Source organism: Corvus kubaryi, unplaced genomic scaffold (assembly GCF_017639235.1).
Source record: "Corvus kubaryi isolate FWS band 111438036 unplaced genomic scaffold, C.kubaryi_AGA036_p1.0 37264, whole genome shotgun sequence".
NCBI lineage: Eukaryota > Metazoa > Chordata > Aves > Passeriformes > Corvidae > Corvus > Corvus kubaryi.
Window position 1 is genome coordinate 1,428,792 of NW_024581079.1, and position 23,053 is coordinate 1,451,844.

General features: G+C 43.7%; 1 protein-coding gene across 15 annotated transcripts in view; it reads left to right on the forward strand.

Moving 5' to 3' along the window:
• The window catches only part of FARP2 (FERM, ARH/RhoGEF and pleckstrin domain protein 2), a 75,318-nt gene that overhangs the window by 430 nt on the left and 51,835 nt on the right, over positions 1–23,053 (forward strand). For 13 of the 15 annotated variants that reach the window (XR_006015479.1, XM_042024600.1, XM_042024608.1 and 10 more), the window contains exons 1-3: positions 4,695–4,918; positions 19,625–19,729; positions 21,150–21,192. Coding sequence is in view for 14 of the 15 variants with exons in the window: in XM_042024600.1 (XP_041880534.1) it covers positions 4,715–4,918; positions 19,625–19,729; positions 21,150–21,192 (352 nt within the window). In the remaining variant the exon portion in view is untranslated. Of the gene's footprint in view, positions 1–83; positions 482–4,692; positions 4,919–19,624; positions 19,730–21,149; positions 21,193–23,053 lie in introns of those variants that run through there. The other 2 variants (XM_042024607.1, XM_042024606.1) reach the window with 2 other exon arrangements.

Sequence of the window (23,053 nt, forward strand, 5' to 3'; positions counted from 1 at the left end):
CCGAGGTCTCCCGGCGGCTGCCGAGGTCTCCCGGCGGCTGCCGAGGTCTCCCGGCGGCTGCCGAGGTCTCCCGGCGGCTGCCGGGGTCTCCCGGCGGCTGCCGGGGCCTGGGGAGCGGCTTCCCCGGGGTGTCCGGGGCTCAGAGAGCCCCTTCGCCGGGGGCTGCCGCAGGTCTGGCCTGGCGGCTTCGCCGCTGCTCTCTCGGGCTGGGAGTGTGTGAGCGCCCCGGCACACCCCGTGCGCTGCGTCCGCCTCTGTGCTGGGGACCCGCGCTGGGAGGCGAGCTGCGTCGCCCTGCTGCTGGGTCAGAGGAGCGCTCCTGAAGCCCCGCTCACCTGGAGGGACCGGCTGCGGACGTTCCCCACTCTCCCCGCCCATCCAGCTCCTTCCAAGCCAGCGTGTTGCCGTGCAGCGCTGCAGGGGAGAGCCGTGAAACCCTTCGAGGCCGTGAGGAGGGACCGTGGTCATAGGGAAGCGTGAGGTCCGCGTCCCAGGGAGACATGTCGCTCCTCTCACAACTGGGCACTGGGAATCTTCATCCCTCTTCATTGTGGTGGTGGATTCCTGCTGCATCAGTTGGTGCCAGCTCAGTGTAGCGATGCTAACGGGTGGCGATGGCTTAGTGAGAAAGTTAAAAGAGGAGAGGTTGCTTCTGGTGCCTGAAGGGACCTGATCTGAGTGTACTTCTGTGTGTAGCAATCCCTTCCTATGGAAGGCAGGGACCACCCTGCTCAGACGCAGCAACTGGGAAGCTGGCCTTACTTCAGATCTGCCCTCTGCACGGGTGAGGGATGGAGCACAGACCCTGCCACTGACCGACAGGCACGGTGCTCAGAGGAGTTCCTGTGAAAGCCATTGGTACCATCCCTGGAAGCATGCAGAGCCAGATTGAATGGAGCTTCTTGAAGTAAACTGGTCTAGTGGAAGGTGTTCCTGCCTGTGGCAAGAGGTTGGAACAAGATGGGCTTTAAGGTCCCTTCAAGTCCAAACCCCACTCTATGTTTCTGGGATCTTGCATATCCTCAGGTATAAGCTGCCTTTCTAGATTTGCTGGTAGCTGAAAATGTTGTCTTGCTTCTGAAAAAAAAGTTTATTCCATCCAAGTAGAAGATGAAACTCATTGTGACTTAAAAGCTATTTCAAAAAGTACCTGGTACAAAAAGTTAAAAAAAAAGATTATATACAGCTACCTAAATTTTGTAAATTTTGTTTTATTTGCTCCTTCACTTAGGGCTGAGAGCAACACTCATTCAGTCACTGTGCTTCAGGGAGCAGATTTAGCTTTGGTGCCTGGTCCTAGTTTGTAGGAAATTATCAGGATAAACACTAGGTGCAAACAAGTTCAGGGAGAGGCAATGCAAGGAAGATTTTTTTACTGTTGTGGTAATACTGCATTTCAGTTTTGCATTGTTGAGACCTTGTTGTGGCTCACCTGTGGCAGGAGACTCTCGGTGCTGTGGGACGCTCTGCTCTGCTTGTAGAAATTCTGTGTTCTTGGAGCTTGCAGCCTGTCTCAGGCTTCACTAGTTCATTTTCCTCCTCCTCTCATGTAGTCAGCCCCTTGAACTGAAGTGTTTCCTGAACCATGACACTATGGTTTTTGTCCAGAAATGTCATATGTAGTCAGAGTGCATAAAACATGGTGTGTAACTCTGGTGGTGAAACTGGAAATAGTGCTTGGCTTGGTTAGCACTCCTCACACGTTGGGTGTTGAAGACAGTGGGAGCAGGCCAGGCTATTTGGGGATTGTTAATAGTTGTGATGGCATTAGTAGGGTGCCTTGGAACAGGATGTGGCATGGGAGAGATGCTCCCAGCTGGCACAGCAGGCCACTGCTCTTCTGGGGATCATGCTTGCTTCTGCACATCATGTGTTCTGCCTAGTTCTTGTTTGGCCTTTAAAATCTGAATATTGGCCGGTATAAATATTTTTAGGAACATGTAATCAGTAGGACACGAGGTCAAGCCCCATTGAGTTCGCTTTTCCTGTTACCACCTGTGGGGAAGGACTTTGACATCTGCAGTTTCTGTTTGATATGACTTTGGTCTCTCCTGGCTGGTGACCAAAGCTAGAGAGTGCCCAGGAGCTCCTCATTAGCCCAGCCTTGGGTGGCCTGCCTGCCTTGCCTTTGGGAAGCAGCTGGCTCCAGCTGGAGGGGAGGCTGCTGAGGTCTCTGCTGCAGGGCTGTTCCTTGTGCTGCCTCGGCTATTGCCGCTTGCATTTTTTTCCTTTTGAGTAACTGCAGTGTGTGTCTCTTCCAGGAGCTGTTTATTCAGAAGGGAATGAGTGCTCCTGGAGCACTAATTTTAAGAGCGGGTGGCTCATAAATAGCCTTGTGAGGAGGATGACCGATCCTGGGCAGCTCCAGTTGCTCATAGGCTCCTGAATGCCAATAGCAAAAATCTTACTATGCAATTACATGATAAGGGACACAGTATCAAGAGGATTCAGATGACATCAAGCTCTGGTTTCTCTTCAGATGAGCAGTTAGAGGTGTAACCTGGGCATCTCTTTCTGCTGACTTTTGTTGTTAGGATGGTTTTAAAATTTATGACCTAAAAGTTTTTCTCCTTGGCTGTGTGGTCACACAAACCGAGAAGTTCAGCCAAAGAATATGCACAAAACACCACAAGAAAGAAACTTTCTGATTATTTGTCACCCAAAGCTGGGAGGTTGGGCAACTGGGCAATGTATGCCCACTTTAAAGCTTAAGCTCATCCTTCATGCAGGGTTCAGTTTTGGGTCCCTGGTGCATGTCCAGAGAAGGGCAGTGGAGCTGGGGAAGGGTCTGGAGAAGAGGTCAGACAGATGAGGCACAGCCTGGTGGGGCTCAGCCTGGAGAACAGGAGGCTCAGGTGGGACCTTCTCACTCTCTGTAACACCCTGACAGGAGGATGCAGCAGAGAGGCTGCGCTGGGCTCTGCTCCCAGGGAACATGGGGCAGGCAGGACAAGAGGAAATGGCCTTCCAGGGGAGGTTTAGATTCGATATCAGGGGAAATTTCTTCACTGAAAGATTTGTCAGGTATTGGAACAAGCTTCCTCGGGCAGTGGTGGAGTCCCCATCCCTGGAAGTGTTCACACATGTGTGGGTGGGGCACTTGGGGGACGTGGTTTAGTGGTGGTGTTGGCAGTGCTATGTTGATGGTTGGATGTGGTGATGCCAGAGACTTTTCCCAGTTGTATTGATTCTGTGATTGTCACACTTTCTTGTTGCATGTCATCACCTGGAAGGCTGGTGGTGTCTCTGGGTGGTCTCAGCTGTGCTGCTCAGGCAGGGCTCTGCAGGGGCTCAGAGGCCACACAAGCCTTGTGGTGGGTGTGATTAGGTGGGGAGGCATCTGTTTGCCCTCCTGGGATAAGTTTATCTCTACAGGGGTCTGCAAGTATTAAAAACAAAACCCCCAAAATGTTAAAATGCACTGGGCTGCAGGCTAGGAAGACATTTGACCAGTCTCGATGTGTGTGAGAATTGAAACGTAAACCGCCCCCAACTAATTTGTTGGTAGACATGTAGGTCTGGCTTCATTCAAGTCCTTGGAGCAGGTTGCCTACCTACTCTGAGCACAGAGAGACAAAGGAGTGTTTTCTTGGGCTGCCTCTCTTCTTTTCTGACAAAACACATTTATTACAAAACAACAGCCTCTCACTCCTTTGGATGTGAAGCCATGTGAAGGCTGTCCCACCGCAGTACCCACATACTCTGGATTGTTGGCACTCAGTGTGGTGTTTGGGTAATTCGCCCAAAAGGCCCAAGGAACCTCCCTGCGTGTTCCTGCTGGGTTCCTTGCACCTTGCTGCCAAATGGGGCCAGCGGTGGGCATGGGACACAGAGGCTGTGCTGCATTCTGAGCACACAGGCCTCACCTTCGTACAGACCCCGCTGTGGTTCCCTGTGCAAATATCACCACTGCTCTGGCAGCATGGGAGAGCTGGGGAGAGAGCCACACAGCCCTTTTTCCCCATGTTGAATTAAACATTTGCTCTGCACAGCTGCCACCAAGCCGTGACAGCAAGACTTGCTCTGTAGGAGTCGGCCTACTTGAACTACTGTGTGTCTCTTTTTGCCCACTGATTTAATATGGGTGTAGCACGAGTGTGCCAGTGAGGTGAGGAACTGTTACCTTGATGAAAGGTTTTGCCTGAGCCATGGTTTTGGGGATGCAGGAAGTTAACAGTTCCTGTTATCTCAGTGAGCAGTCAATGGGATGGTTGGGTACAGGTGAGAGGCACAGTTCTGCCTTACCCTTCACTGTCCCCAGTGCTCATGCTGCTGGTGGTAGGGGGCTCATCAGCAGAAAAACTCACCAGAAACTTAAGGTGTTCGTGTTGGGAGGGCAGAAGGCACAGGTTGGACTGTCCCATTTCTTAACCATGCTTCAGAATGGTTAGTTTTTCTTCCTGCTTTTTCTTCCCAGCTGTTGGATTTTAGTCATTATATAATGATTTGGGTTGGAAGGGACACTAAAGCTCGTCTTGTTCCAACCTCTCCCACGGGCAGGGACACCTTCCACTAGACCAGGTTTCTCTAAGCCCTGTCCAGAGTTTCATTAACCTTATTACTGATTTTGCTAGTGGGAAAAAGAGTGTTGAATAAGGATTTTGTGACAGTGCTTCAGTGGGTAATTTTCATACAGAATGTAAGTGGAAAATCTTTCAGGCTGTAGCCCTCTGTTTTCTTCCATGTTTCTGTAGACTCTGCTCGCTGTTGGAAGATGGGAGAGATAGAAGGAACATACAGAATTCTGCAGACACCAGGCTCTCGTTTGGGTGCCCAGAAGACCTCAGGAGTGAGTACCTTGGAGACAGGACAGAACCTCTTGACTGCCATGGCATCATCGCCTGCCAAAGCGCACGAGCGCGACCTCCCCGTCAAAATAAGGATGTTGGACAACACAGTGGAAGTACTTGACATTGAGGTAAGAGATATTTAAACCTGATGTCATGTACACTGAGCCTCTGATAATTCAAAGCTCATAAGGATGGGCCTCTGTAGAGAGCTGGGACATTTTGAGGCAATATCTGAATGAAGATTTCTGTTGGGATTTTACCTGCTGAGAAGTAGTGATAGCAGTTGCATGGCTTTTTTTTTAAAATCTTTTGAGTATAACAGATGTTTTGTGTTTTTAACAGACTTTAAATACAAGCACATACTGTAAGGAGAGTCTTTATTTGTTGTTTGCTTTGGGGCAATACCAAACATCTCCTGCCAAACTGTTCTTGCTTCCTGAGCCACATGCAGCTTTGTCAATTTGGCAGCTGGGAGAGCAGAAGAGCTTTGCCTTAGTTACTGATTTATATTAATTATTTTAATGGTTTGTATCCTCTCTAAGTAAACTTGCTCCTATTTGAAAGTCTTTGCTTGCCAGCACACTTTAGGAGGGATGCACCAAAACCAGTTCAGTGTTTCTGAAAATGTTTATTTAAAAGTATGCTTGGGGAAATCTGCCATAAGACATAGAAGCCATGACAAATTAGGGGAGATTTTGCTTTTAAACTTTTTTTTTTTTCCAATTCTTGTTACATTTTCAGCACTAACCTCAGAGTTTAATTCTAGTTTGCCTTAAATGTGTTGTAGAAAATAACTGTGTTCTAGTGAACATACTCAGCTATCAGATATTCTACATTAGTATCAAACTGTAATCAGTTTTATAATTGTGTAATCTATAAATGTGTAATTTATAATTAGCACTTGGAACCTTAGTTTGTTACATAGACTCAAAAAGGGTTTTTCAAGTAAAGTGAAAAAGATGTCTGTGGAACTCTGAAGAAACAGTGGATTTGGGGATGTCTTCTACAGATTCTGTCCAGCTGTTCAACTCTCAGACATGAAAACTGTTTGCTTTTTTGTTTTTTTAAGAGTGAGGCTGTGCCTGTGTCCTTCCACTTGAGCACACAGTGTCTGGTACTGCAAACCCACCCATCCCTCATGTACCACGTAGAACACAAAAGCCTCTTTTTCCCCTTTAAATTACGTTAGAATATTTTTTTAGAAAATCCGCTGACTTTGGTTCTTTTGAAGGATCATTTTATTTATTTTTCCAAGTTCATGTAGATGGTGCTTTTGTGTTTTGATTCAAAAAAGAAAAAAAAAAACCCAAGCAGCACCCTCAGCTCTGTAATTTTGAAAGTCAGTGCAAGGCCAGGTTTATGGGGCTTTCAGCTAGTTGTGTTGTATGTGTTTCCCATAATTAGGAGCTATCTTAGGTTTTTTTTACCTGGAAAGCTCTCTCTGATTATGGCACCCACAGAAACACCCGAATTTGGGCACTAGCCTGCTGAGGCCATGATTAATATTGTGCTGCTCTTCTTTACGAGATCAGTTGGAACTGAAAAACTTAGAAACATCATGCCTGACTCTGTGAGTGGTGAGGAGAAGGGGTCAGCCTCGGGTCAGCTTCAGAGCACTGAGCACAAAAAGGTCCAGAGTCAGCAGCTGTGGCATTACAGTCCAGCTAACGCTGCCTCCATTGCCTTTCAGCTTTGGCTAAATAAGGTAGCAAATGATAGCAAACAGGCATGAGGTATTAAACTGTGACCCTCTGCTTGATTTCTTTGGTGAGCTGATGGGATAGGAGGAGCTGCTGACTGCTGTTTGTCATGGAAAGTGGGAATTTTTCACTTGGGATTGAGGGCAGGAATTAGGAAAAGGCAGTGACATTGCTGAATAGGTGGTGTGTGCCAGCACAGTAATTTCTCAAAAAGAAATTAGAGAAACTGGTGGCCAAGCAGCTGTCCTAGAGGAGTGGAGGTTCAGATTGCCATGCCACTTGCCCACTTCTCTTTGCTTTTGCAATTTTTGTCATCACAACAAGGTGTGATGTCATGAGGTTTTGTTTGATTCAGGTCAGCAATAGTTTGCCAGTGCAGTGGGACACAGGCCTTTCCCATGGGGTTTTGGCGCTGCCTGCTCAGGGAGATGTAAGTGATGGCAAAAGGTGGTTTGGGGTTTTTTTTCCTCCTATTCAAATTATTTTCTCTCCTGTCTGTAAGAACTATGGCAGAGGACATTTTACTGGGAAAAATGGTGTGTCAGTGGAAGGACAGACTGGGTGTAGGATCAGCTCTTGGAGAGACCCTTCCCTGTGCAGGGTGATGGGGAACCTGATGCAGTAGCTCTGTTTATTGCCTCACTGCCTAAAGTGAGCCAACAGTAGCAGTAGCCACAGTAACAACTTAATCATGCAGCCTTACTTTGTCATCCCCTCCTTTCTCCAAGACGTGTTTAAAACATCATCTGCCTGGAGAGAAGCAAGGAGTTGGTGGTTGCCCTCACTGGTAGCCCACTTGACTTTTTAACTTGCCAAAGAGCAAGAAAAGAGACTGACAGAGTGATGTAATGGATGGAGAGAGAACAAAATGGGAAAGAACAGTCTTTTCTTTGTGTTACTGGTGTACCTGGAACAGTTTGCAAAAAGTTCCATGTAGCTACATTCTACCACCTTTTGTCTGAAGTCCCTGCTTCTGTCCATTTTCCCCATCTGTTTCGTAAGGTTTGATTTCTAAGTAGGAATTTCATTAATTACTAAGAGGGAATTATTCCTTAAAGTATGTTGGGCAGAGCCCTTCTCCAGGGAATCTGATTTGAATGTTAGGGGATAGAGAAATACTCAGTGTTTTCTAGCGTTTAAAAAAACTGAAAATGGGCTATTTATGGTTTCTCCTTTCCCTTCCAAAACAGAGGAGAGAATGAAACATATCCATTCAAAGCTAGGCTGCAATATTCATTATTTTCATGAGTTGTTTTGTTTTCCCTTTTTACAGCCAGCTTGTTTAGTCAGCTCAAATCTTGCATGTGCCATTTCATGGGGTACCTCTTCTCTCCAAACTAAGTCTGTCCAAAGGGTGGTTTTGCAGACTGAGAGATGAATGACTGGCAAATTCAGTTTAGTTCAGACTGTGGGCACACTTCAAAGTAATCAGTTTTACAGTAGAAGTTCTGCCAGCTTTCCAGATTTTCTGAGGAGATTAAACTTGGAGGCTTTTGATCAGCACAAAAATGTGGCAGATTCTTAAGCGGAAGGGTCTGGGCTGGGTTGAATTCACCAAAATGACATTTAGTGGAATTGCTGCCATAATATGATGTTTAATATTTGGGCTCTGTGTTGTTCCTTATGTAGGAAGTACGTGTCATTTAGGAAATTCTTTTACATGAGTTATGCTCTATGCTATGAGGAAGTGCCCCAGAAAAAGAAGTTTATATTATTACACTTCAAGTTTACCAAATTGTTTGGGGAGAACTTGGTGCTTCTTCAGTGGCATGTACTTCCTCTTCTCCTTCTGCTTGGATGTCAAATGAAATTTGGGAGTGAAAAATACTTCTACATTTTATTATAGGGTCTGCCTGCTTGCTCCACTCTAAGGGAAAATTTAAACTGGAATTTTTTTCTTTTGTGCTAATCTTTGTTGGTTCGTTTTGAGAGCAGAAGTCTGTTCTTTTTTATTTTTCTTTTCTGTAATGAAGTAATGATGTATCCCTGCAGTGCTGTCTGAGGTGTCCCTCTCCCTCTGACATTGGTGGACTCCTAGCAGGGAGATGCTCCACTCCACTGCTGTTCTTGAGAACAGGCTAGTGAGATAAGATTACACCTTCATTCCCCTTCTTATTTTATTATTAAGTATTGTCCTCTCACTGCTCCTGTCTACTTTGGTGTTCATTAATGTACTGTGCAAAATTAGTACATTAATACAAACCCAAAGTGGCTTATTCTATATTAAACTGAAAACGTGTACTTGGTGGTTACTCTGATAGTGATACTGTCTTTGCTGGGCACTTCCTTGGCTTATTGAAATGTATAAATTGCATTCTTCAAAGTGCAAAGCTACTCTTCATCCTTAAGTTTAGAATGGGATAGAATAACTCTGGTTATTCTGGTTTCTGCGCAGTTTGCAGTTATCTGTGGTTGAAAAGGTGCCACGATAGTGACTTTCCCGTGGATGCCCATTGTTTTCGACCAGCCATTGGAGGCCCTGAAATCGGGAGCTGGGCTGGGTCTGCAGGAGGTTTTTGGGATGGCAGAGGAAGCAATCTGGCTGCAGTATGCTTCCCATGGTTTGGAGACAGTGTTTCCCACTCATGCACAAGGCAAAATGCTGCTCTCAGGAGCAGCTTTTTGGTAGTGTTAGTGCCCCCAAGAACTTTTGTGGGGTGATGCAGAAATGATGCAACTTTTAACTGCTGTTATTGAGCAATTTTAAGTAAGAAATACGTGTAAGTTAAAAACTGGGATAAAGCTGTGGGCACTGAAAAGCATTTGCTGTGTGCCATGAGGAGCCCTGGGCACGCTGCTGGTGGGACAGGCAGCCCAGTCCCGGCTCTGGGCTCTGGCTGCCCTCCTGCCTCTGCCCTGCTCTCCCTGCGCCTGCTTAGACCTTCCTTTCATGAAGGCTTTTCCCCTCTGTGCTGTGAAAGTATTAACAGCTTAAATATGTGAGGAGTCAAGGGATAGTCTGCTGCTGAATCCTATTAAGTGCTGTGCTGGAGGAATTGAGGTGCTGTTGGTCAGCTCAGTGTTTTTCTTCCCTAGCCAGGAAGAAATAGTCAAAATTCCAGAAAGAATCATAGCCAGATGTTTGTCATTGCTTCGGTTTGAGTCTCCTAAATAAGGCAAATAAGCTGCCTTAGGACTTATTTTTATCTGACCTCAGAAAAGAAAGTTACTAATTCACTATTTTAAATTTGCAATTATTACAGGGTTTGAAAAGAAGGTAACTAAAGCTTTGCATTTTGTGTACCATTTGATTCCACTATATACTTTTTAGGCCTGTTATTTTGTGTTTGGAAGCTTGACTTTTTTGATGCTATGTAAGAATGTGGTATTGGGTGGAGAAAGGTGAAACCACAGCCATTTTATTGACAGACATTTAGAGTGTGTGTTTTGTTCATTCGAGTTTTTTGGTTTTGGGTGGTTTTTTTTAGGAAAAATGTGAACTTAAATTGTATAATAAGCCAAATTTATTATTTTACAGTTCTCTTGACATTAGGTGTCATATCATATGTAAAGAAAATTGACTTATACTGCAGTAAAGAAAAAACAGTCTGAATATCCCTGTACAAAAACTTGGTTATGTGCACATCTTAAAACACAGAAACCATTTAGCAAAATGGTGATCAAGTGTTATCACAGTCCTTGAAATATTAATGTAGTGAATTGAATTCATAACAGTTTGTATGGCTAGGCAGGTGTTCATTTGTTTTCATAATCTAGTGATGCAGGATAGTGAAAGTCAGCTGAAATCAGTCTTATGCCATTCAGCCAAAATGGCTGCAGGAAATGCTGTATTCCACAAAAAACCCAAAACTAAGAAGTCCGCTGGAAACCTTTTAAAACCTTTTTTGGGTGTGTGTGACGTTCAAGGTTGGACCCACAGATGGGTAATTCTGTAGAATATATGTGGAGCCTGAAAGGGAAAAGAAACCCCAAACCAAAGCAAGAATCAACCCATGAGTAGCTAAAGACAGCTAGAGAAGTTCAGTGTGCTGAGAGGCAGATCAGAGAAATTTTAGGTTTGTGCCTACTGAAAAAAGGGGCTTGGAGTTGAGCAAGGATGGTGTGGCATGGTACTCTCAGGGTTCAGAGCAGCACAGGCTTGGGGATGTGCATTTAGCTAAACAGGGTTGCAAAAGCACACCTGTGTGTCAGCCCTTTCTCCTTGCAACCAAATTCACATCTGGAAAAGGCAGTGTTGCCTGCTTGGGTAAGAGAGAGACCGTATATATTGAATATTTAAAAAGCTGTGCTATGGTGGCAATGCCTGGTGTGAGAGATTTACTGTTCAAAGCTGGAGTGTTGGATATGGCGGGGGGGTAGGCCCCTCTCTCTGACAGAGCAGTCATTCATTAATAAAAACAAGAATTAGAAGAGGGGGAAAAAAAAAAGAAAAGCTTTGTAGAGACTCTGTTAGAACTGTCTGACGAGTCTTCAACTGAAGTCATGAAGGAAAAATGTCACTGTGCCCTCAGCCCACGTCTCAGGCAGATAGCCCAAAGCCAGTGGTGTAGGAAAGACTTCTGCTGGTGAGGGGGAAATTAGAAAAGCTTGGCCTTATCTAATCTAGCCTGTAGGTATTTATTAACCCATCACCATGTTATCGAACCTCTGCTCAAAGTACAGTGGGGAGTGATGTTAGGACAGCTGGTACAATTTCAGTTTTGCACAAAACAAAAGGGAGTTTTGGCCTTTTCTGTAAAAATACCACATTTGTATTTGTCTTTTGTGTAAAGAGTCTGTCATAACTGTCCTCTTGATGTTTTAAACTATTTCCTTTGGGCAGATTTCCTCAAAGCAGGGTGTCAGCCTGGAGTAGCCTAACACCTTGCAGGGGAAGTACAGTACCTGGGTGCTGTAACACCTCTCCTGGGAGAAAAGGCTGGGAGAATTGGGATTGTGCAGCCTGGAGAAGGAAAATCTCTGGGGAGACCATATTGTAGTCTTTGAGCACCTGAAGGGGCTCCAAGAGAGCTGGAGAGGGACTTTGGACAAGGTTCTGGAGAGACAGGACAAAGGGGAATGGCTTCCCACTGCCAGAGGGCAGGGATAGATGGGATATTGGGAAGAAATTGTTTCCTGTGAGAATGGGGAGGCCCTGGCACAGGGTGCCCAGAGAAGCTGTGGCTGCCCCATCCCTGAAGTGTTGGACAAGGCCAGGTTGGATGGGGTCTGGAGCACCCTGGTGTAGTGGAAGGTGTCCCTGCCCATGGCAGGGGGTGGAATGAGATGGTCTTTAAAGTCACTTCCAACCCAAACCATTCTGGAATTCTGTGAAAGCCCAAATCAAATCTGGTGAATGTGGGCATGGACGATGGTTTTGAGGCAAAAGCATAATTAATGGAGAAGGATTTGCAATTTTAATGAGGTGGGGTTTTTTATGAACAGAGGAAAACAAAGTATTTTCTATGTTTAAAATGGCTTAAAAATATAGTTTTATTTATATGCATATACACACTTATGAAATGAGGCTGTGCAAGGTCCCAGGAGCACTGACAGTCTGAGTGTGTGGAGTGGCCAGGCCTGTCGGAGGGAACGGGCACAGAAAGGTTCAGGGGTTCATGCAAGTGTGTAGGGGCTTGTAACAAAGTTCAAGGGGGGAAAATTGACATCAGTCTCCTGACTTCCTAGTTCCTTCTCTTTATTAGCTTGTGTGAACAAAGTACGTGCTTAGACTTTTTGTTATGAACCTGAATTTGGGATCAGCCACCCCAAAGCAGCTCTTCTCTGTGATAGTGTCACTGTTGTCACCTGGATGCTTAATTATTAACAAGCAGGAGCTCAGGTGCCAAATCATCCAGCAGTTACCTGTGAAACTGTCCAAGGATGTGGCCCACAGTGTTGATTTATGCAACTTCCTTCTTCCCCAAGTAGTCTACAGCAGTGTGTGAAGTAGAGGTGTGGGGGTTCATGTATCTATTTACCCCTCCAGGTAATGAAAACAACTGAGAATTTCTGCTTGGTGCCCACTTTGTGGCTCCTCCACGTTGCTGTTTGTACACCTGGGCACCGTGTGTTGGCTGAATGCTCTCAGCCATGTCGCTGCTTGCTTTTACTCTGACCACAGTGTGTTTTATTCCAAGTAGTTTGGTGTTTCAGCACAGCACCATTTCTAAAACTTAGGACCGTTTTTTGTCTCCACGTGCTCTCTACCTAAGTATACACTTTCCAATCTCCTTCACATAATTCCCTCCCTTTTGGGAATCTTTCCCATGTCAGCCAATTGTTGTTTTCCTACTTTCAGGCATCCAGCAAGTCTAGCTGCTCTGGAAAAGCTTGTTTGTTGGGTAGAGCTGGTTCAATTGGCAGTGATGTGCTTTGACATTGCCTTAAATGATCCTTTAAATGATCATAATTTTAAAGCTCGCCTTAATTAAATGAGCCAGAGGCTTCCATTTCTAGAATAATTTGTCTGGCTGTGGATTCTGCTTAAAAAAACCCTGACAAACCCACATCAAAACCAACCACTGAAATCTTAGGACAAAAAAAAAAATCATGGGGAGAGAGTCTTAGAATGATTTTTTTTTTTTTCCCCCCCTAAACAAAAAATTATGCCCAATATGGAGTGTAATAATGGAACTTAAAATAGCTCTGAGATTTTTATTTGGGTTTGCAGCTTCCATATTTGAGTAAATGGTATTTCAGTGCTGTGTGGAAATACTGTAACACAATAATTCTTCTTTCTGTAACATAATAACTTCTTTTTAATAAAGGACTTTCAAGATGAAAGTGCACGCTGTCTCATTTTGTGATAATGAAGCCACATTGTAAGACTGCTGTTGCAAGAGGGAAACCCAGTAGCTCAACTGTGCTCTCTAGGGTGGAAAAAAAAGTTTTGGGGAAAAAAAAAAATCATACCAGCAACTAGGGCAGAAAGGTGGATGAAGTTCCACAAAACTCATGTGTGCTAGGTCGGCTCCTACAGGTCTTCACCTAATTCTGGAAGAATTGAGGATTGGCATCCTCACTCAGTGGCAGGATGGGACTGCAGGTCATCAGGACCTTGTATGAGAGTCATGTCTCCAGCTGGGCATCCTGTGCTCTGTAAGCTGCTAAATGCTCTGCAGACTATTCTTGGTGTGGTCTCTTAGTGAAGTAACCTGTAGTTGGGACCTGTCAGTGTAGAAGAGTGAAAAAATAAATGTATTTAAATACCATTTTCTTCACAAAGAGTTAAGAGAAAAATTGAAAGAATTGACACTTACTGTTAAATGTTCAGATGATCAAAATAGAATAGTATTTAAGCAACTTGGCTGAGCACATGAAAACAGTGTTTGACAGAGTTATTACCTGGTGCTTGTTTTTGTGGGGGAGCAGGGAGTATTTTCATTGGAGTTACTAGTTCCATTCGAAATTGAGGAAATTAATAAAGTACTGAAAAGGAAAGGCGGTTGTTTCTTGCTTTTCCAGTCTGCAGATTGAATACTAGATACAGAGCTGTAAGGTCATCTTGTTTCAGCCATGAAAGCACAAACTTAATAACTGGTATTCCTTGCCATCTTAGATTATTTCCTTCTTTCTAATAAGGATTCTAATGTCCACCCTGTATTCAGAAATGCATTTTTGTTTATATGTGGCATTAATGATGGTTATTAACAGGGAGTTCTGAGGGTGTTTTTTCTGTCTCACGCTTCATTTGGACAGAGATCTAACAGATTACGGAAGGGCTGGAGATAAACAGAGCTATAAACTCACCAAAATGTTTGCATATTTCTGATTAAGAAAGGAAACAACAAGTCTGTGTTTAGTTGCAAATCGTCTATTTTTTTTAATTTGCCAAAAAATGAAAAATCACTTTTTCATTAGGAAGCTCTCTAAAGTGCCCCAGAGAAGAAAAACCAATAAAAATCTGTGTCTGTTGAAGGGACTTTTATTTAAATCAGTTTAGTTTGCTTTGGCCATTCACAGGGTGCTCCACGTTGGCTCTGTGTTTCCTGCTTGTCAGTGACGATGTCAAATCTAAACTTCTGCCTCTCATGCACATCCACTATTAACTAGAGGATTTGGTCTCCTGACAGTTGCAGATTTCTGTGACACAAAAATCCAAGGTGTTTGCTGGTGCGTGGGTCCAGTGGCTCCCCTGGCTCTGGCTGCACAAGAGTTTCCATTCTATACCTCAGTTTTATAACTCTGTTTTATTCCAAACTCTTGACTTTTGGACTGATTTTCCCTTCCATTTTATCTGCTGCCAAAAGTGGATTTCTCTTTTGGAAAGTTGGAGCAAGGGCAGCTTGCCAGTTTTGGAAGATGAGAATACTCCTTATGAAAATACTGGGGTTTTTGGTTTTTAAATTAAAATATGTGGAAGCAGGAAGTTAAGATGTTCTGGAAGACAAGTTTGGGAGTTAAGAGAGGAAGAATTGATTTTGATAATATGGAGCTATGGTCTACTGAAAATCCTAGGCTATGAGTTTGTTTTTCTCTCTTCCTAAGCTCAGATGTTAGGGCAGAGGGGGAATCTGCCATGTAGGTAGTGATTTTTGAGAAAATAGCAAACACTTGGCTCGATTCTCCCCTCTGCTCTGCTCTGGTGAGACCCCACCAGGAAGACATGGATCTGCTGAAGTGAGTCTGGAGGAGGCCACAGAGATGCTCCAAGAGCTGAAGCCCCTCTGGTCTGGAGCCAGGCTGGGAGGGCTGGGGGTGTCCAGCCTGGAGAAGAGAAAGCTCCAGGGAGACCTCAGAGCCCCTTCCAGGGTCTAAAAGGGCTCCAGGAGAGCTGGAGAAGGACTTTGGACCAGGGTCTGGAGGGACAGGACAAGGGGGAATGGCATCCCCCTGCCAAGGGCAGGGTTAGATGGGATATTGGGAAGAAATTCTTCCCTATGAGGGTGGTGAGGCCCTGGCACAGGGTGCCCAGAGAAGCTGTGGTTGCTCCATCCCTGGAAGTGTCCAAGGCCAAGTTAGACAGGACTTGGGGCAACCTGGGATAGTGGAAGGTGTCCCTGCCCGTGGCAGGGAGCTGGAATAGGATGAGCCTTAAGGTCCCTTCCCACCCAAACCATTCTGTGATTACATGGTTCTATAAAAGTAACTGTTGTTACAACTTTAAAAAAAGTATTTATATTTTACTCCTTTGTCCTAAGCATTCCTAACATTAAATATGTTTATTTTTCTGATAAAGTAAAAAATACAGATACCTCCATGAGGCAAGAAACTTCAGCTGGGAATGCTCATTCCTGTTTGATGCTGTCTTGGCACTGAGAGGGCCCTGTCTGAAGGTGTAGTTTCTCTTGCCACACAGGGCTCTCTCTGTGCTGTTACTGCCTGTCAGGGTACCCTGCTGGCATTTGCACAGCTCTGAGGGACCTTTTCAAGCTTGACCTCACTACAGAAATCAATTTGAAATAAATCTGTTCTATTGAACAGTCTTCTGATGATGACTTGTTAAAATTATCTACAGTACAGTTGGAGCTGGGTCACTGAGGAAAGCTGTTGTTAGCTGCCTATTTAGTTTTTTTACCCTGTTTTCTTGTTCTTCCTTTTTATGTGAAATAATTCAGTAATATCACTAGTCATTGTCTTGGCAGAAAATAAAGAGTAATTGAGAAGTTTGGAATGGAAAGTATGCCATGTTGTGAATTTGTATTGAAAGCAGGACCTTTATGAAATGCATTCATGCAGCTACTTGCCCTGATGTCAAAGTTACAGTAATTAAGGAATTACTTAAAGTATTTTGCTTTGTGCTGCTTTTATGCAAATTAAACAATAACATGGAGCTGCCCACTACATCACTTTTGTTTCTGTCTACTTCAAAATGTTCAGCTCTTTGGAAAGGATGGTTATAAATGTAATAACTTGAGGAACTAAATAGTTCTAAGAGGAGTTTTCCCAAATAATTTGAGGTGTAATAATAAAAGACTGTGTTCTGTCTCAAGCTTTTGAACCCCATTTTTATTTTAAAATAAAATGAATGCTGTTCTTTCAAAATGTGACATTTATCCTTTGAAGGATGCAAAAGGATACCGAGCTTGAACTGGGCTTTTTCTTAGCTTGTCAGTGTAAATGACACCCAAAATTACAGTTGGTAGCCCAAGCAAAATTATTTTACGCTTTTAACATTTGGATGTTAATACCTTTATAATTTAATCAGTTGCCAAGTGCTTCCAGCTCCAACCATCTTAATTTCTTCATCTCCAGTTTCTCTTGAAGGAGACAAGTTTCTCTTGACTGTGGAAGGAGAGAAGTGCCAGGGATCTGTGCCATATGGGCTCTTTTCTTGGGAGAGATGAAGGCAGCTAGATTGTCTTCAGGCACGGAACTTGATGGAGCCAAGAGATGTGACTCAGTTTAAATGGAAGAAATCTGTGCATTAGAATCTAGTTGGGATAATTTTAATGCCTGTGTATGGAACTAGCCATGCACACAGATTTCTTGATCAGTGCAGCACACATTTTGGCTGTAAAACTTGTCTGATTGCTAGCAGGTGTCCTTCACGAGTTAATCCAAGTGTATCAGTTCTAACAGAAGGTGGTTGGAACCAGAATCGCTTCTTGTTTCATGAATGAGAAATCAGAGATCTGGGTCACAGGACACCTCCTGTTCAGAGGCTTCTAAAGGTTTGTAGATTGTGGATAAGGTTTGTCCATGAAAAGGCAAGTGGCATGTCCCATCTTCTGCACATGAGGTTGGTCAGGGTACTGCTGCATCCCCACAAACATTGCTGGCTGAAAAGTGTTCCCTTCTTGGATCTGAGGGGCCTGGGAGAAGGAGGTGTACAATAGCAGATGTGTGTGGATGTACCTTAAAAAAAAGAAAGGGTCCTACTATATTTGAGGATATTTTCTTCTGTTACTATTTGAAGATTTATGCGCAAGTCCATTGCAAGAAATTTGTTTCAACTGGAATTAAAAAACATAGTTACCAGAATGCATTTCTCCAGGCTTGTGTGTCTCCTGTGGCAGAGTCTGTAACCTGCCTGGGAAATGTGCAGGAGACAGCAGAGAAAGAATGTCATTTACTGGAGATGTGGCTTGCCATTACCTGTATCATTCCTTATTTCATTGTCACCATTTAAAAACCAAAACCCATACCCACAGAGTCTTCTGCAAGCACAGATTTTGGCTAAAAAAGTTAGCTCTATTCTTACCAAGACAATGCCTTTTTAGACGTGACCAAACTTGTTCAGAAAAAGAGATGAGTACTCCTGCTCATGTACCGTGTCAGCACTCAGCCTGGCATCTCTGTACCCCTTGCAGTCACCGAGAACTGGATCATTTCTCCTGACTTGCAGTTTTATTTGGGGGTTTCAGCATTAGTGGCCTGAGCCAGTGTGATACCAAGGAGCTTTTTGAATGGCTTGTGTTTGCTCCAGATGAATTCACCTGACTGAAGCTGTGGTGGCTCTTACAGGTAGCGTGGCTGGTGAAAGCCTGAGTGAGAGGGACAAGCCCATCTTGTGTCGTTCTCTGCCCTGCTTCTGTGCTTTTCTCTGAGTGTTGGATTCAGTCAGCTTCGCTCACACCACTGCGGATACCAAAGCTGTTTCAGATTTGCAGCACCGCATGGCTGTCAGACTTTCTTTCTATGAAATTTCGGGGTTTTTTGAAGTGTTACAGAGGCATTTGCACAATTCTAAAAGCATTGGCAGTTTATATCTTTTTCCTGTAAGAGGCAATTACTTTTGAATTTTTTATGCACCTCAGTGATGTGAAAGTATTTCCCCAATGTTCACCTTATTTTTTACCTTTTAAGCCTAAAATAGCACATTTTTCCTCTCGGGTATTTTACTTTGCATTGTATTAAATTATTCTAATTCTAACACTAATTTGGCTTTAAAATGAAGAAGGGTAGATTTAGATTAAATGTTGGGAAGAAATTGTTCCCTATGAGGGTGGTGAGGCCCTGGCATGGGTTGCCCAGAGAAGCTGTGGCTTCCCCATCCCTGGAAGTGTTCCAGGCCAGGTTGGACAGGGTTTGGAGCAACCTGGGATAGTGGGAGGTGTCCCTGCCCATGGCAGGGGGGTGGACTGGATGGGCTTTAAGGTCCCTTCCCACCCAAACCATCCTGTGATTCTGTGATAATTTATTATAATGCCTAATAGTTTTAAAGGAGGTACTATTCTGAGTGCGTAGAGTCATTAGAGAGCTCTGTGCCTGCTTTGGTGGCAAAGTCATAGAGTCTTCCATCACTGGACTTTTCCAAATGAGCAAAACCCCGGTGGCATCAACGCTGCCAGAGTGTTCTGCTGGATAACCCGGCCAACCAGAATGCTGCCACACCCTGTCACCACAGCTGGGGGACTGCTTCCATGGTCCAAGGTGTGGCTTGGTGGCCACGCAACCTCCCGCTGAACCCTGCTAGGTTTTGTGTGTTGCTGGAATGGGATGCGACAGCCTTTTTGGATCCTTTCCTGAGTGATGAAGGTGGACTGATGTGTGGGTTCATAAATGCTGTTTTTCTCCTGGTGCCTGCTACAGTCACAGGGGGAGAGATGCTGAGAGCAAGCTGGGTGATTGAACCAGCAGCCCCAAGTGTTGCTGGTTTGGGTGTGCTGTGGAAGTTTCCTGTTCGCTCCTGTGTTGCTGTAGGTGTTTGTGGCTTTGCCCCTAACTTGACTGTCAGAAAGGGTTGGTGAGGGAGAGATTCATTGAAAGGATTCCCCAGCAAGCGTGGTGTGAGAGGAGGTTTGGTTGGGTTCCCGCTGTCCACAGGCATTTCCAGCCTGGTTGGTGCGAAGGCTGCGTGTGGCCCTGGGGTTCCTGGTGTGGGAAGGAGTGAGGGGTCTGTGTGGAGCAGGGATTTGGCAGCTCCTGCTTCCACGTGCTGCAGCTGAGGCAGACCGCACTACTCAGCTACACAAACAAACGTGTGGGTTTATTGAGGGAGCTGCAAATAGCCTGCAGCTGGTCTCCTCAGCTCTCTGCTGACCCTGCTGGGAGCAGGAGACTGCATGTAGGTGACCTCCAGTGGCCCCTTCCAACTTCAGTTCCTCTCGTTCTGAGGAGGATTTTTATATGGAGTCGTGTCTGTATATTAGGTGTTTGTGTGTTACAGTGGCAAGAATAATGTGAAAAATCTTTGTGGTATTTTTTTCTCCAGTTTCTAAAGATGCCGTTTGTTTTTGAATTTGCTGTAAACTTATTCTTGTTTATTCTTATTAATCTCACTGTAACTTTTTTTTATTGCTTCCTTAGTCAAAGTGTTACGGCCAGACGTTATTGACAGAAGTTTACAAGCATCTGAATTTGATTGAATCAGACTACTTTGGAATTGAGTTCCAGAATATCCAGTCATATTGGGTGCGTACAATTCCCTGATGAATTTGGTATAATGAACAGGTTGGGTGAAAAGGAACAGTTCCTCAAGTGACAAAAATTTCTCAGTCTGCTGAAGTCTTCTGTAGTCTCCTGTGGGATTATCTCTTGGATTCTTGTAAATCTGTTTCACTCACCAGAATGACGAGAGCTATTAAAGCAGAAGGGAGGAATCAAATTCTGCTTCTTGTTACATTTCAGAAATTATATAAAGCAGTTAAATAGCTGCTGATGTTCCTACTTGCAGGGACAAAAATAAAATCCTCCTGCCCTCTGAAAGGGGAAACATGAACTCAAAGTGTACTCTGTGGAGTGCTCATAAAATCAAATTATGATGTGTAATTTTTGTAGTGTTTGTATTTATCCTCAGTTAATTCAGTCATCAATTAATTTTCCTGAAGAGCCATTACAAACCTCTTTCTAATCAACACAAACCTCAGCAGGCACACAGGCCTGCAACCTTTTTAAATCATTGATCTAGATCAATGCTGACACCTTTAAGCCTCCTAGTCACTTATCCTGTACCTTGCAAAGAGGACAATGTGGCTTCTAAACTAGAAAAGGTTCCCCAAACTTTCTTTTTGGTTTGTTTTGGTTTGGTTTTTTTAACATTTTTACTTACTTCTTTTAGTTTTAGGACTCACATCCAGAAAGTATGACTGAGAACATAGGGAATGCTAGTGGCACTAATCCATGCTGCTCTTGAGCTGAGGAAACACAGTAAAGCTTATTTAGTTTCCATTACTTGTGCATGGTGTCCAAACTGTTTCTGCAGCTAACAAGGTTCTTAAAATCCTCAGCTGTCTTTTAAACAGAGCAGTAACTAATAAGGACCAAACATAATTGTCTTGTAACAATTTTCTGTTTGGAAGAGTGGGGAAAATAAAAGGTTGAGCTTTCAGAATATTTTGCATTACCTTTATGGATGTTCCTTTTAGTAGAACAATAGTCTTAAAATGTGCTTGTCGGAAGGGAAAAAATGGGGGGAAGCTAATATTGAGTAAAAACCCTTAAGTAGGTAAAAGTGACAGAAAAAGCACAGAAGGGAAAAAAATGTTGGACCTTTTCATGTTCTGCAGACTTTCTGTAATTCTGCAGCCTGGCTTCTGTCAGACTGTGGGTTTTGGCATGACTCCTGTCCTCTTGGTAGTGGGGCTCTGCTTTTGCTGACTTGGCTCCTCTTCTGTCCAGATGAGCTTTAAGCACAGATCAGTGGCTTTTCTATTGATGCATGAGAAATGTCAATTCAAATAGATAAGTACACTTTTTGCAAAGCAAAGGAATTACTGCATTGAGGAAGAAATGCTACTCATAAATTACTGTTTAATTTGAATTTACTTTTGATGTTCTCATATTATATTTAATAAGAATGTAAATTCGTAGTTTTTTTTCTCTTCAATTTCAGATTTGGCTGGAACCTATGAAACCTGTTATTAAACAAGTACGGAGTAAGTAGTTTTAAAAAAGGAAGTTTTCCTTAATTTGCGTCTTCTTTATGTGGGTTGCTTTCACAATTACTACTTGATTTACTGGTTATGCTTCCCTGCAAATTACACATGGTAGGGGTGATGGAGGTTCCTGCTGGGGCATGCCAGCCTGACATTTCAATAGGTAGTATGTGGTGGGTGGAATGGAAACTTCCTGAGGGTAGGGTTCTTTCTCTGATAAATATCTGGATAGGTTGGGCCAGCTGGTGTGACGTTGAAGTGAAATATAACACTTGCTGTGTTAGCTTTTGGAAGTTGTGTTGTCATACTGTGGGAAGAAAAAGGAACATTTTGGCTGATTCCCATGTCAGCTCTTTCCACGTGCTCAGGAGCAGCTTTGCTGGAAGAGCAGAGGTGGGGATCTCCCACCTGGGTGGTGCCTGCAATATCAGAGCCTCTGCCTTGGCTGTGAAGTGTGCTTGTGCTGCCTGGCCTGGAGGATCCTGCAGTAGTGATGCTGTCTTGTCTTTATACCACCTAAAAAGTGTTAATGTGACAGGCACTTTAAAGGCCAAAAATAGTTGAAGAATGCAGGATGCTGGGTGGTTCTTCAGATGTTGAAAGATTAGATCCAACTTTTTGTTTTTCCCCTGTAGAACACAGTTAAGCTATTTGTTTGTTTTATGGCTCTGATTGTAGAGGCTTTGTGGAAGAACAAGATCAGGAGGGTGTGGTGGATTCCTACTCCTTTCCAAATCCTGTTGAAATATGTTGAATATGAGTACTGGGAAGTAGCTTTTACTTACCCTTCTGTTTAAAATTGATTGCCAGAAAATATGAAATCATCAATTCTAGCTAATTTTTTAACTTTAAGGTCATGATTTTGACTTTTGTCAACATTGTTTTTTAAGCAGAAGAGCCAAATCATCTATAAAATAAGGCTCCCTTAGGAGAGTACAGAATATTTTCACTCTATTTTTCCTGCCAAAAAGATGTTGGGAGTGCCATCTTTTTATATGCTCCTGGCTAGAAGGATTTATGTCCTAGTCAAAAGACCTGGTGGATCATAGGTCTGCAGTGCTGCTTGGTTACTCCTTCTATATCCTCTCCTATACTATGTAAATTGTGGAAACTTGACCTTAGACCACAGACAGTGTTCCCTGATGATACAAATATTGTTCTAAAATGGTCTAAAAGCATGGGGATGTACTAAGATTTATGGCTGCTCTGCAGTCTACCACCCATGTTGTGTTGCCAGTGAAACGGAAAGATTTATTTAATTTTTTTTAAAAAATTAGTCTGTAAGAGATACCAGTCAGTTGTCTGGCAGATGTTCACATTCTGAAATCAATTTTAAATTGCTTGAAATGTCCTATTTTCTGTAGGTTGGGGGCTTTGTTTGGTTGGGGGCTTTTTCTGCAGAGTGTGATGATTTTGAAGTTAACCATTTAACTTTTAGTCTGACAGCAGGGGAACACAGATGTTACTGGCTTTAGGGTGGTGATCTTGCTCAGACCTGTTGGTTGATGTTGCTGGTGATGGCTGTGTACCTGCAGATAAGCACTTCTCAGTCTTTGACATCCTCTCTAAAAACAAAAGTTCTTCTCCCAGTTAGTTTTGGCTAATGACCTATCATGACATACACTGAACTTTCTCTTGTGTGATAAGGTTTGGGGTTTTTTTTATTAAATTCAGATGAATGCAATCAGTTTTACTACTGAAGCACTCCAGATGGGAAGGAGTTAGGATCCAAATTTCCAGCCTCCTAACAGGCACACAGTATCAGGTTGACATTTGGATACCTTCTCTGAGGTGTTGCCCCTTTATATAGTGTTATATTCACCATTCCTGCCTGGGTAATTTTTCCTCACATCCTTTTTGT